This window comes from Brassica napus, chromosome A5 (assembly GCF_020379485.1).
Source record: "Brassica napus cultivar Da-Ae chromosome A5, Da-Ae, whole genome shotgun sequence".
NCBI lineage: Eukaryota > Viridiplantae > Streptophyta > Magnoliopsida > Brassicales > Brassicaceae > Brassica > Brassica napus.
The window spans coordinates 2,214,078-2,227,757 of NC_063438.1; the positions used below are offsets into that span (position 1 = coordinate 2,214,078).

Sequence of the window (13,680 nt, forward strand, 5' to 3'; positions counted from 1 at the left end):
GTCTATAAATTAACAATAAAACGATAAAGAGCTAATACATTATTACATACATTCATTTACGTTGTTTTTGTTAAAAATGCTCATTGTAAAGAAACTTTGTTTTTACTTTAGATAATATCTTAGCAAAAATATAAACAAACAACCGAAACCAAAAGTACTTAAAACTAGGCTGCAAGATTTTTAAACTAATGATTGTTTAACACAGTTCCTAATCATGTAAAACAAACGCAAATTGGGTTTCTCTTTCTTATTTCTTGTAAAAAAAATGAGAAGAGAAACAAATACAAAACTCCCTCTTGTTCTGATCTCAAAGCTCTTATCTAAAGCTAGAACGTGACAAACTTGCCTCTACTCTATATATTCGCATTATATATTTTAACGCATATTCATTTTGGTTAAAGCAAAACATTCTAACTGAGAGATGGAGATGGAGATGAAGAGAGGACATGTACTAGCAGTTCCATATCCAACTCAAGGACACATCACACCAATCCGCCAATTCTGCAAACGACTCACCTCCAAAGGTCTCAAAACCACTCTCACTCTCACCACTTTCATTTTCAACTCCATCAAACCCGACCCATCTGGTCCAATCTCCATAGCCACCATCTCAGACGGCTACGACCTCCATGGATTCGACTCATCTGCCTCCATCGACGACTACCTCCAAGACTTCAAAACCTTCGGCTCCAAAACCATCGGAGACATCATCCGCAAACACCACACAAGTGATAGCCCCATCACTTGCATCGTCTACGACGCTTTCATGCCTTGGGCGCTCGACGTTGCCCGAGAGTTCGGTTTAGCTGCGAGTGTTTTCTTCACGCAGTCTTGTGCTGTTAACTACGTTTACTATCTTTCTTACGTAAACCATGGAAGCTTGAAGCTTCCCATTCAAGAACTGCCTTTTCTTGAGCTTCAAGATTTGCCTTCTTTTTTCTCTGTTTCTGGATCTTACCCTGCTTACTTCGAGATGGTGCTACAACAGTTCACAAACTTCGAAAAAGCTGATTTCGTGCTCGTTAATACCTTCCAAGAGTTGGATCTTCATGTTAGTCCTCTCTTCTTACAACTTTCTCAACTATGTCATATTTTATTTCATGTCCCCCCTAGCCATTGTGTAAGAGGACCGCTCGGACGAAACTAAGAGCATGATTAACCCGGGTTCTTAATTTGGAGTTTTAACTCATGATTTGATATTTTTTTGTTTTTTTTTTTTTGCACTTTTCCGGCTAAGAGTCGGGTTTTATATCTCTTATTTAAGAGACGATTCTTTAAAAGTTAAGAAACAGTTCTTACCCGAAGCTAACTCCACCCTAGGAGCCTGGGTTAATGATGGTTTAATATTACTTGCTGGGGGACTGGGGAAATTAGGGCTTTGGCCCGAACCTCCTGGTATTAAAAAAAATTATTGTTATGTTAATGTCCTAACTACTCTGTTTCTGTTACAGGAGAAGGAGTTGTTATCAAAAGTTTGTCCTGTCTTGACAATTGGTCCGAGTGTTCCATCAATGTACTTAGACCAAAGGATCAAATCAGACACAGACTACGATCTTAATCTCTTTGACTCGAAAGACTCTTCCTTCTGCACTAGCTGGCTCGACACTAGACCACAAGGGTCGGTAGTGTATGTAGCATTCGGAAGCATGGCTAAGTTGAACAGTGTCCAGATGGAGGAGCTTGCTTCAGCAATAAGCAACTTCAGCTTCTTGTGGGTTGTCAGAGAGTCAGAGGAGGCAACAATGCCATCAGGGTTTCTTGAGACAGTGGATAAAGACAAGAGCTTGGTCTTGAAATGGAGCCCCCAGCTTGAAGTTCTATCAAACAAAGCCATAGGTTGTTTTTTGACTCACTGTGGCTGGAACTCAACTATGGAGGCGTTGACCTTTGGGGTTCCCATGGTTGCTATGCCTCAGTGGACGGATCAACCGATGAACGCCAAGTACATACAAGATGTGTGGAAGGCTGGAGTTCGTGTGAAGATGGACGAGGAGAGTGGGATTGTTAAGAGAGAGGAGATTGATTTTAGCATTAAGGAAGTGATGGAAGGAGAGAAGAGTAAAGAGATGAAGGAGAACGCGAAAAAATGGAGAGACTTGGCTGTCAAGTCACTCAGCGAAGGAGGGTCTACAGATGTTAACATTGATACATTTGTAACAAAGGCTCTGAGCAAATAAGTTACTAGAAGAAGTAGCAAAGATGTTACGTGCTCCTAATCACTATGCTTTGTTTCTATATTACTCCAGTTGTTTGTCGTAGTTAATTGCTACATTTATGTTATGGAAACTGTTTTTTTAATTACATAAGAAGTTGTTGTAGAAAGCTTGTCCAGTGTTGGCAGTTGGTCCTACAGGTCTCGTCGCAGCTCCATGCATTGGAATCTATCTGCTTCATTTCCTTCAACGTTTGCATAATATCGATTCCATTGACAACTATGTATGTTTCTTCTTATTCAACAAAAACAAAAGATGTCTGTACTAGAGAAATATCATTTTTTCAAATAATTATTTGGTGGGCTTATTTTCATTGGTTTCATATCAAACCGTGATTTTTTTTTACCTGCATGCAAAAAGTTGTACCTACTGCTTAGACACTTTGGGACCAATTGTGATTCTTACTTTATTAGGTTTGAACAAATACATAAAAACAAGACTATGAAAAAAGTCATTCTTTTCTATTATTCTTTGTTAGGTTTAACATATACATCACTTGGACTATGGACCACGACGTTATAGATAACATTATTTTAAGTTAAAATTGACTAGTAGTCTAGTATTGAACTATTGATTAAGAGAATCTTCCAACTTGATTACTTCCTATTTACTTACGTTCCCGTATGACTCTTAACGCTCATCATTTTAGTTCCAGAAAATAACACTAAAACAAGACCATCTCCAGTTTTTTAGACCTCTGACACATTTTATTTCCTTGTGAAAGAAAAGAAACTCAGGTTTGTCTTCTTGCTCTCATCACAAGCTGTTGTCTTCTTTTGCAATAATCTTATCAACATAGTCTTTACAACTTTTTTTTTTGTAAGCAAGAGCGAGAGAGAGAGAGACAGAGATGGAGAAGAAGAGAGGGCATGTGTTAGCAGTGCCTTTCCCAAGCCAGGGACACATCACACCGATGCGCCAATTCTGCAAAAGACTTCACTCCAAAGGTTTCAAAGCCACTCACACTCTAACCGCTTTCATCTTCAACACGGTCCACCTCGACCCATCTAGCCCCATCTCCGTAGCCAAAATCTCCGACGGCTACGACCAGGGCGGCTTCTCATCAGCCGGATCAGTCCCCGAATACCTCCAGAACTTCAAAACCTTTGGCTCCAAAACCGTCGCTGACGTCATCCGCAAGCATCAGGCTAGCGACGACCCCATCACTTGTATCGTCTACGATTCTTTCATGCCTTGGGCGCTCGACCTCGCGAGGGAGTTTGGTTTATACGCGGCGCCTTTCTTCACGCAGTCTTGTGGTGTTAACTATGTGAACTATCTTTTTTACGTGAACCGTGGAAGCTTGAATCTTCCCATAAAGGATTTGAGTTTTCTTGAGCCTCAAGACTTGCCTACTTTCGTCACCCCTACTGGGTCCCACCTTGCTTACTTTGAGATGGTGCTTCAGCAGTTCACCAACTTCAAAGAGGCTGATTTCGTACTCGTTAATTCCTACAAGGAGCTCGATGTTCATGTTAGTTTATGTCTTAACAACTCTGTTTTATGTCTAAACTCCTTTGTTTTTTTGTCCTAGTTAGGCTGTTTTTTTTTGACCTAGTTACTATTTTCCCTTAACTATTTTTTATTTTTTTCCTGTTTTCTGTTTATAGGAGGAAGAGTTGTTGTCAAAAGTTTGTCCTATATTGACAATAGGACCGACTGTTCCATCAATGTACTTAGACCAACAAATCAAATTAGACAACGATAATGATTTGAACCTCTTTGACTCCAAAGAGGCTGCCTTATGCACTGCTTGGCTCAACACAAGGCCAGAAAGGTCAGTGGTGTATATAGCGTTCGGGAGCATGGCTCAGCTGAGCAGCGTGCAGATGGAAGAGCTTGCTTCGGCCGTAAGAAGCTTCAGCTACCTGTGGGTGGTCAGAGCTTCAGAGGAGTCAAAACTCCCATCAGGGTTTCTTGAATCAGTGGATAAAGATAAGTGTTTGGTTTTGAGGTGGAGTCCTCAACTTGAAGTTCTGTCAAACAAAGCAGTCGGTTGCTTCATGACCCACTGTGGCTGGAACTCGACCATGGAAGGATTGACTCTAGGGGTTCCCATGGTGGCTATGCCTCAGTGGACCGATCAACCGATGAATGCAAAGTACATACAAGATGTGTGGAAGGTTGGGGTTCGTGTGAAGGCGGAGAAAGAGACTGGGGTTGCAATGAGAGAGGAGATTGAGTTTAGCATTAAGGAAGTGATGGAAGGAGAGAAGAGCAAAGAGATGAAGAAGAATGCAATGAAATGGAGAGACTTGGCTGTCAAGTCACTCAGTGAAGGAGGCTCTACAGATATCAATATTAACATATTTGCATCAAAGATTCAAACCAAATAAGTAACTTACATGATGAGGTAGCAAAGTTCTCTGCTTCTAATGTCTATGTGGATCTATCTGTTTTCCTCATTCAGAATAATTTTCTAAGTTGATTCTTCTTTAGTGTCACAAAAAAAAATCGATTTTTCTTTAGTTTGTATTTTCATCATGTGTTTACTTCTCAACCTCCTCAATAAAATCACACAAGGAAAATATTGCAAAATATTGTTTTTGAATGTTCTCAAATACACTAGTAACTTATGTCTTCTAAATCTTTGAACCCGACACCAGCGTTTGGATGCTAACACTCCTCAATAAACCTGCAGATTAAACGATAAAAGGATTTAAAAAGTGGCACTTGTTCTATTGGCCGTTTGGTGGACCATTTGATTAAGTTTAGTTGTTGAGCTCTGCGCACAAGAATATAATTTATAGGCATATTAGCCAACATACATAGGCTATTACTAGCCATGTGATCTTGAAGTAAAGTCAAATTGATTCGTCAAGTGAGAATCAAACTAATTTAACTAAATAAACCAGTGTATGTTTCCGTCGCAATTGCCATTAGCCTTCAGTCGATTTGATTCATGTTATCTTTGCTATAAAAATGTATGTTTCTAGCTAATGCCTAAGAAAAAAAAGAGAGTATTATGTTTCTAGACTCCGAAACAAGGTCGGCTTGAAAAGTAAACAACGCCTTCAATCTTGCGTAGATAATTGCACGAACCAAGAACTGACAAAAAAATTACAAGAACCAAGAACCATCGTTCTTTTTTTGTGCTTTCGATTTTGAAATAATTTTTATTGAATAAATTTAACAATTCATTAAAAAAGGAATTTTATTTCTATGGAACAAGTTATGGATTTGAGCAGTGATATATACACTTAGTTGTACGGGCGTTTATCTAAATATGCAAGCAATATGATACAGAGCATAAAGAAAAAGAGGTGTATTGACTAGATTTAGAACGTGACACCACAAATTAAAACTATAGGCGTTTTTGTTGTCTCAAGGCTCATGAAGATCTCATTCACAACTAACTAACAATAAAAGGAAAAATATATATTATCAAATAACAAATTTATACATTGCATATATGGTTATATTCCGCCGAGTTACCGTGCAGGATTTCTTGCATCATGTGACACTCAAATTTCCAACTGTCTCAGATCACTTTTGTTTCTTGGTTTCTTCTCCAAGTTCAATATGAAGTCAATGTAAAATTTATATTATTTAAGAAAATAAATATGGTTAGAAATTTTGGCATAGCAAAGAAAACTTATAATGTTCTATATTTTTTTTGTAACAATACAACTATATCTCGACCCGCGCAACTACGCAGATGTTTGTTTTCATTTTTATATACATAAATATTTATTTTAAATCATTAGTAGTATATATTTTTAAAAGTTTAATCATATATTTAAATATTTATATAACTATTTGAGATATAATAATTAAATAATTTTGTAGTTTATATGTTGTAGTTAATCAATTGTTTAAAACCATCATATGTATTTGTTGCTTTTAATTATATATTTATTTTATTATATTAATTTGCATTTAGTTATTAAACAAATTAATATATGCATGAAACAACATATTTGAAAATTATTTTATATTTAATTTATGTTAAATTTTGATCCGCCTTTCAAAGCTGAATTTCTTTTTAACAATATTTTCTTTTTACTTTTATTCATTTTAGATAATATATTATTATATAAAGAAAAATCTTAATTGTATACATGTATTATATAGTTTGCTAATGTTAAGTCATTATGTCATCGTATTATATTTTTAACATGAATATTTTATATTTATGAAAGTAAATTTTATAAATTTATCGATTTAATATAAATTTATCATTTTCGTTTAATATAATAATTTTATTTTAACATGATTGATTATGATTATAAAATAGATAAAAATTGGATAAAATTCTTAATTTTATAAACGATAATTGAATATATATTAATGCACAATAAAAGTTCATTGCTAATTACAAAATTAGTGAAAATATTTACATAAACTTTTTAAAAATTAAAACATTGTTAAATATTTATCAACAGATTTGTTAGAATAAACTTTAAATATACATATATATATATATATATATATATATATATTTTAAATAAAAAATATCATGATTAAAGTAGTTACAAATATTTTATATTATTAGCTTTAATGAATACATTGTTAATTTTCATACATGTATTATATAGTTTGCTAATGTTAACTCGTAGGACCAACACATTATATTTTTGAACATAAATATTTTTAATTAAAATAAATTATATATAAATTTATTAGTTTAATATAATTTTACAATATTTAGCTCAATATAATATTTTTCTTTTAATACGATTGATTATGATGATATAATAGATAAAAATAAGATAAATTTTTTATTCTTCATTTTAAAAGCGATAACTAAATATATTAATGTATAATAGTATTTCAAAAATAAATACGAAATAATTGAAAATATTTACATATAACTATTCTAGAAAAATCATTTTAACTATTTCTAAAATAAACCTTTTAAGTATCTAATTAATTTTTTAATTATATTAAACTCATGTACAATTTGTATTAAATTTTTGATGTTAATCTAACATAATATTTTCTAATTAAATTTATTATCTCTAACATTTAAGATTTGTTAATTTAGAGTTTTGTACCACACTGTTAAAAATATGCTATTAATATGAATGATCGGTCTACAAATGCTATTTTGAAAGTGATTTATTTTTTTGTTACTAAATATAGTGGTTGGTTTAGTTTTATTTTTCAATAATAGATGTATATGGCTGCTTTATTTACAAAAAAGATAATCAATCTTATTTTTATATAGACCATATTTACATATTATTCATTAATGTAATTGTTTGTTTTTTTATCTTGTGCAATTTTGAAAGTTTAATAGGCATCGTACCAATTTATTTCATTAACATAAATGATAGATGAATGATTGAAAAATTATATTTCACGTGAATATTTTATTTTCAGTGTCTTTATTATCAAATTTAGTTGTAGATTTAAGTATTAATTATATAACATGATGAGAATTGCAAATAAAGTTTAACATTGAAAAATTCATTGTATATAATCCAAGAGTTTTGGGGTAAAAAATGTCTAAATCACCAATAGACAACATAAGAAACCTCAAAAAAACATAGATAATAAAGAGAAAATTCATGTTTAAAAGGACAAAAACAAACATAATGTATTACAATTTCCAGTTTAATAATTTAAATGAAGCAGACATTTTATAAATTAATTCCTTAATATAGATTAATCAGATAGATGAATGATTGAAAAATTATATTTCATGTGAATATTTTATTTTCAGTGTCTTTATTATCAAATTTAGTTGTAGATTTAAGTATTAATTATATACCATGATGAGAATTGCAAATAAAGTTTAACATTGAAAAATTCATTGTATATAATCCAAGAGTTTTGGGGTAAAAAAGTCTAAATCACCAATAGACAACATAAGAAACCTCAAAAAACATAGATAATAAAGAGAAAATTCATGTTTAAAAGGACAAAAACAAACACAATGTATTACAATTTCCAGTTTAATAATTTAAATGAAGCAGACATTTTATAAATTAATTCCTTAATATAGATTAATCAGTCAAGTATTAAATTCATAGAAATAATTCGATCTGACATATATGTATGACCAAAACCTAAAATATGATTATAATCATAAGGAAATTAATATGTAAGTTAATACTAAATTAAACATAATTTGTCTTTAATATTATATAATCTAAGGTTTTAATTAGTATTCATGTTTTAATAATAGAGATATCACTAATAATTTGAAACAATAAATTAAATTACTGCATGCAAACTATAAAAATGTTGGTTTTAAAAATATTAGTAATATAGTAAATATGAAAATTATATACTACTAATCATGTAAATCAAATATTTATATGTATAAAAATAAAAATAATCTTCCGCACGGTTGTGCGGATTAAAATTTAGTTTATATTTAAAATGAAAAAATATAAAAAAATATTATGATTAAAGTAGTTCAAAGATTCTATGTATTATTAGTTTTAATAAAGTACATTTAATAAAATTTATAAATAATTGTCTGAATTAAAAAAATGCACACATGAAAATAGTCACGATTTCTATTTTTTATTTTTAGAAAATAGTACATAATCGACCTATGGTCATGCTAGTTAATTGATGATGTGTCAATTTCATTGGTTGGTGAGCTATTTGACGTTTTACGTTAACTGTACAGTACCGCAAATTCGTTTTGACTGCTAAGATCGGATCTCCTCCATTCCATTATCACATGTCACATGCCATTTCCATAACATAAGGCTCATATATGAATATACCTCTTTTTTATCCTTCTTTGTTATGATATAATTACTCAATATGTAACAATCTACATATATCATTTTATATTATAAATTATGTATAATGTATATATTTTTATTCTTAGTAAATAAATTAGCATTTGACAGTTTGCTATATTCCAAATAGCTTAAAAATTAAATGTCTCTTTTTCAAAAAAAAAAAGAAGTAAATGTCTCGACTACGGCTCTCTAGTAGTTGGCACGTTATAAAACGGAACGTGGAATATCACATGCTTTTTTTCGTCCACCCTTAAAAGTAGCCTTAAATAGTTCTCATCTTTCTGTTAAAACTTGAATAGTTCTCATTGCTTATCATCACATGTAAACCGTACATATCATTTTTAAGATCCTATATTTATCTTGTACTTCAACGTGATGTTGGAACTTATTTCTGGATATGTTACGCTGACACTTTTTTTTTTTAAAAAGGTTTACTTATGATGGCACTTTTAGACTAGTTTCCTGCAAATTCTTTTGTCCGAGCGACGGGATCGTATAAATTGTATAAGATACTAAAAATAGCGCATGTCATATTAAAAACGAAGATATTGGAAAATTTTATAAAATGAACAAAAAATATGTGCAATTTTCCATCTTACTAAAAGTATTTTGCAAATCTATGTCAAATTAAAATCATGTTCTCAAATATGAAGTGAGTATAGCAATGCCAATTACTCTCAACAACCCATATTATGATCACATGGAGATTATTGAGTACATAATATTGTTTTGAAATAATATCATACGTCAGTACGTACGTCCCGTAGACTAATAATTCATACAATAATAAATTGTGCACATAAAAGCCATAATTAGTTAAGTATATTATCATATATAACTTGGAATCAATTCACTATACTTATACACCGCATATAACGTGATTAGTCATAAATTCACGGATCGTCCGGTCAAATACATAAAATACATTTTCTCCCTATATATACAGTTTTCTCATTACTTCGCCCTAAGTCATTATAATCACACAAAGCCATCAAAAACTACAAAAAAAAGAAAATCTAAGATGGCCAATAACATCTCTTTTCCTTGTGCCATCATGTTATTCTTCATTGTTTTCTATCTTATCAACTCATCCAACGCAATGCCATCGTTTAATGTACAGAGATACGGAGCTAGAGGTGATGGGAGAACAGACGCGACCGAGCCATTTTTGACAGCTTGGTCATTAGCATGTGAGTCACGGGCTCGAGCCATGGTCTACATTCCCCGAGGAACATACTTGGTTAGAAACCTAGTCTTTTGGGGTCCTTGTAAGAATATTATAACTTTCAAAATCGATGGAACACTCGTTGCTCCGGAAAACTACTGGAGTATAGGTAGTTCTGGTTACTGGATCCTATTCGCTAAGGTAAACCGGATCTCGGTTTACGGTGGAATCCTTGATGCTAGAGGAGCTGGTTATTGGTCTTGTAGAAAGAAAGGTGGTCATTGTCCTCAGGGTGCAAGGGTATACTTATAACAACACAATTTATTTGTTAGCTAGCTATTTTAATATATATAATCAAAATTTAATATGGTTACTTTTGCAGTCTATCTCGTTTAGCTGGTGCGATAATGTTCTACTAAGCGGACTAACGTCGTTGAATAGTCAGAATATTCACGTTACGGTTCATCATTCTTCTAATGTTCGGATTCAAAACATAAGAATCAGGGCTCCAAGTGGAAGCCCCAATACTGACGGTATTATCGTCCAGGCTTCTTCTGGAGTCACCATTAGTGGGGGAGTCATCGGGACCGGTGATGACTGCATTGCTCTTAATCCAGGATCCAAGAACATTTGGATCGAACGTTTGAATTGTGGACCCGGACATGGAATCAGGTAAACAAAATTATAGTAATTAATTTAATATGATGATATCGTACTAATTAAACCACTAGTTAACATGGCTTTACTTGTACATTGGATCCAGCATTGGGAGTCTTGGGGAATACGCTAACGAGGAAGGTGTGCAGAATATCACCGTCACAAGCTCTATTTTCACCAAGACGCAAAACGGAGTCAGAATAAAGAGTTGGGGTAGGCCGAGCAATGGGTTTGTGAGGAATGTGCAATTCCGAAACTTGGTAATGAGGAATGTTGAGAATCCATTAATCATCGATCAAAACTACTGCCCTAGTAAAAAAGGCTGCCCTAATCAGGTGAATAACCTAATCAATTTGGCGTAGTTCAGTCCTCTTATATAGCTTTTTTTTCTTCTAATGAGAACTGGTTATGATTGATCATATAGAGCTCTGGCGTGAAGATAAGTGGAGTGACGTACGCAAACATAAAGGGAACATCAGCAACGCCAGTAGCTATGAAACTGGATTGTAGTGGAAGCCATCATTGCACAGGGATTACATTAAAAAACATTAATCTCAAGTACATGAGAAGGTCATCAGCTTCTTATTGCAAGAACGCTCATGGACGAGCCTCTGGAGTTATGATTCCAAGGAATTGTATGTGATATATATAAGAAGTCTAAGATTTTATCGTTGGGATTATATTTTATGAACCCTAAGAGTAATTGTTGGATGTAGATATGTGACAAAGAGATGTTTAATTCGTTTTGATGTTTCGTAGCAACTTAAGAATCATCCGAAGTTAAATGTGGTGAATTCTTTCTATGAAGGGAAATAAAGAGAAACAATCAATTTGATTATTGGCTAATGGCTTATCATTGTGGTTGTACCATTTTTGCTTTGCTTCATATTTTATCTGAAATATATGCGAAAACCGTATTTTTAATCGGAAACTGGCCATTAAATAATAGGAGCTAAAGTAATTAGTCAAACTATGTCAGATTTATTATTTGGGTTAAAAAAATGTTCCATCTGACAAGATCCAAGTGGCCTTTTAAATATATACAGTCAAATAAATTTGAATTACAAAGTGATAGAGATCTTTAATTAGTTTTTTTTTTGTCACAGAGATCTTTAGTTCTAGATTCAATAACTTATGTACTATATGAAAAAAAATAATACAATTAACTTTAGTTTCACGGCAAAGATCGGATCTACTCCCTTCCATTAGTACTAGTACACACTTGTTAAATGCCATTTACATAATACATACCATAAGGCTCATATGTATGAATATGTTTTGGTTTAACCTTTCATTATTTACTCTGATCTGATTGCTAAGGATGTTACAGTATACGTATAGCATTTGTACCATAAATATATGAACTGGGACTATTACAATTTATTTTCGTCACTTTTTTCTAATCACAAAGTGTTTAATTTGACCATTAGTATTCAATATTTAGTTGAAATACTTTATTAAGCACCTTGAGTTGTTAACAGAAATCAACATTGCACTCAGTTGACCCAAAGTATATTTCTATAATACAGGTAATGAATGGTTGTGGATTTTCGAATACATGTTTTGGCCGTCTGAGATATTTTTCATAACCAAATAAAAAGAGAGTGAAAATAGCGCACGCCCACACACACAAATTTGGTTGATACCGTTATATATAGTCATAATCAAATTTCGTCGTCTGAGTCTGAGATATTTATCTCACTTGATTAATTTTGCTGTTTTATAACCTAATAACGATAACATTATCAGCCATATTTGACTTTATATTTTGACAAGAAAAAACTTGACAAAAAAAAAATTGAATTAATATCGCTGCCTTTGAGAACGGCTTAGACTTGCAAATTTAGAAATATACTTCGTAGAATGGGTTTAGAAAATTTAAAACAACACTAAAGATCATAAACTTCAGTATATAGAGCATTTATCAAAAAAGTTCAAGATTTTTTGTAGAGGTTAACACATAAATTTTGAGAAAAAAATTCAAAAATATGAAAATCTCGTTTTAATGCATAGTTGCATCTTTCACTAACATACGATGAATGTCAAAGATGTTTGAAACTTTTGTTGTCACCGTTTCTCTAGAAAATAGTAATTTTATAGTGGTTAGTCCACCAATTTAGAGAGTATTATAAAGTTTTACAAAATTAATTGACAAAAAATTAAAACGATGTCCATGTACAATGAAAGAGAGTTTAATATACATTAAGACAAATGTAGAATGTGTTTAGAAATTTTAAAACAACACTAAAGATCATAGGCTTCAGTATATAGAGCATTTACCAAAAAAATTCAATATTTTCGTAGAGGTTAACACATAGATTTTAAGAAAAATTCAAAAATATGAAAATCATGTTTTAGTGCATAATTGCATCATTCACTAACATATGATGAAATTCAAAGATGTTTAAAACTTTTATTGTCTCCGTTTCTCTAGATAATAACGATTTTATAGTGGTTAATCCACCAATTTAGGGAATATTATGAAGTTTTACTAAATTAATTGACAAAAAAATTAAAACGATGTCCATGTAACATGAAATAGAGTTTAATATACATTAAGACAAATGTAGAATGTGTTTAGAAATTTTAAAACAACACTAAAGATCATAGGTTTCAGTATATAGAGCATTTACCGAAAAATTCAATATTTTCGTAGGGGGTTAACACATAGGTTTTGAGAAAAATTCAAAAATATGAAAATCCTATTTTAATGCATAGTTGAATCTTTCACTAACATATGATGAAAGTCAAAGAGGTTTGAAACTTTTATTGTCTCCGTTTCTCTAGATAATAGTGATTTTATAGTGGTTATTAGTCCACCAATTTAGGGAGTATTATGAAGTTTTACTAAATTAATTAACAAAAAAATTAAATGATAATCATGTACCATGAAAGAGAGTTTAATATACATTAATAAAAATATATAATGTATAGAGAA

General features: G+C 31.9%; 3 protein-coding genes across 4 annotated transcripts; all 3 read left to right on the forward strand.

Annotated features, from left to right (window-relative positions):
• Nucleotides 1-301: 301 nt before the first annotated feature.
• LOC106394663 (UDP-glycosyltransferase 74F2) lies at nucleotides 302-2,318 on the forward strand. The gene is made up of 2 exons (XM_013835229.3): nucleotides 302-1,051; nucleotides 1,452-2,318. Exons 1-2 carry the CDS (start codon nucleotides 422-424, stop codon nucleotides 2,175-2,177), a joined length of 1,356 nt encoding a protein of 451 aa, XP_013690683.1. The 5' UTR covers nucleotides 302-421; the 3' UTR covers nucleotides 2,178-2,318.
• A 477-nt stretch (nucleotides 2,319-2,795) lies between these two features.
• Nucleotides 2,796-4,708, forward strand: LOC106392212 (flavonol 7-O-beta-glucosyltransferase UGT74F1). 2 transcript variants are annotated; one of them, XM_013833013.3, is made up of 3 exons: nucleotides 2,796-2,950; nucleotides 3,042-3,687; nucleotides 3,824-4,708. In XM_013833013.3, exons 2-3 carry the CDS (start codon nucleotides 3,064-3,066, stop codon nucleotides 4,547-4,549), a joined length of 1,350 nt encoding a protein of 449 aa, XP_013688467.1. In that variant the 5' UTR covers nucleotides 2,796-2,950; nucleotides 3,042-3,063; the 3' UTR covers nucleotides 4,550-4,708. The 2 variants fall into 2 exon arrangements, with proteins under 2 accessions (XP_013688467.1, XP_013688468.1); XM_013833014.3 differs by having other exon boundaries at nucleotides 2,815-2,950; nucleotides 3,038-3,687.
• Nucleotides 4,709-9,408: 4,700 nt separating this feature from the next.
• LOC106359659 (polygalacturonase-like) lies at nucleotides 9,409-11,580 on the forward strand. Its single transcript, XM_013799319.3, has 4 exons — nucleotides 9,409-10,385; nucleotides 10,468-10,757; nucleotides 10,849-11,077; nucleotides 11,167-11,580. The coding sequence occupies exons 1-4, from the start codon at nucleotides 9,942-9,944 to the stop codon at nucleotides 11,383-11,385; spliced, it is 1,182 nt and encodes a 393-aa protein (XP_013654773.1). The 5' UTR covers nucleotides 9,409-9,941; the 3' UTR covers nucleotides 11,386-11,580.
• The last annotated feature ends 2,100 nt before the right edge of the window (nucleotides 11,581-13,680 follow it).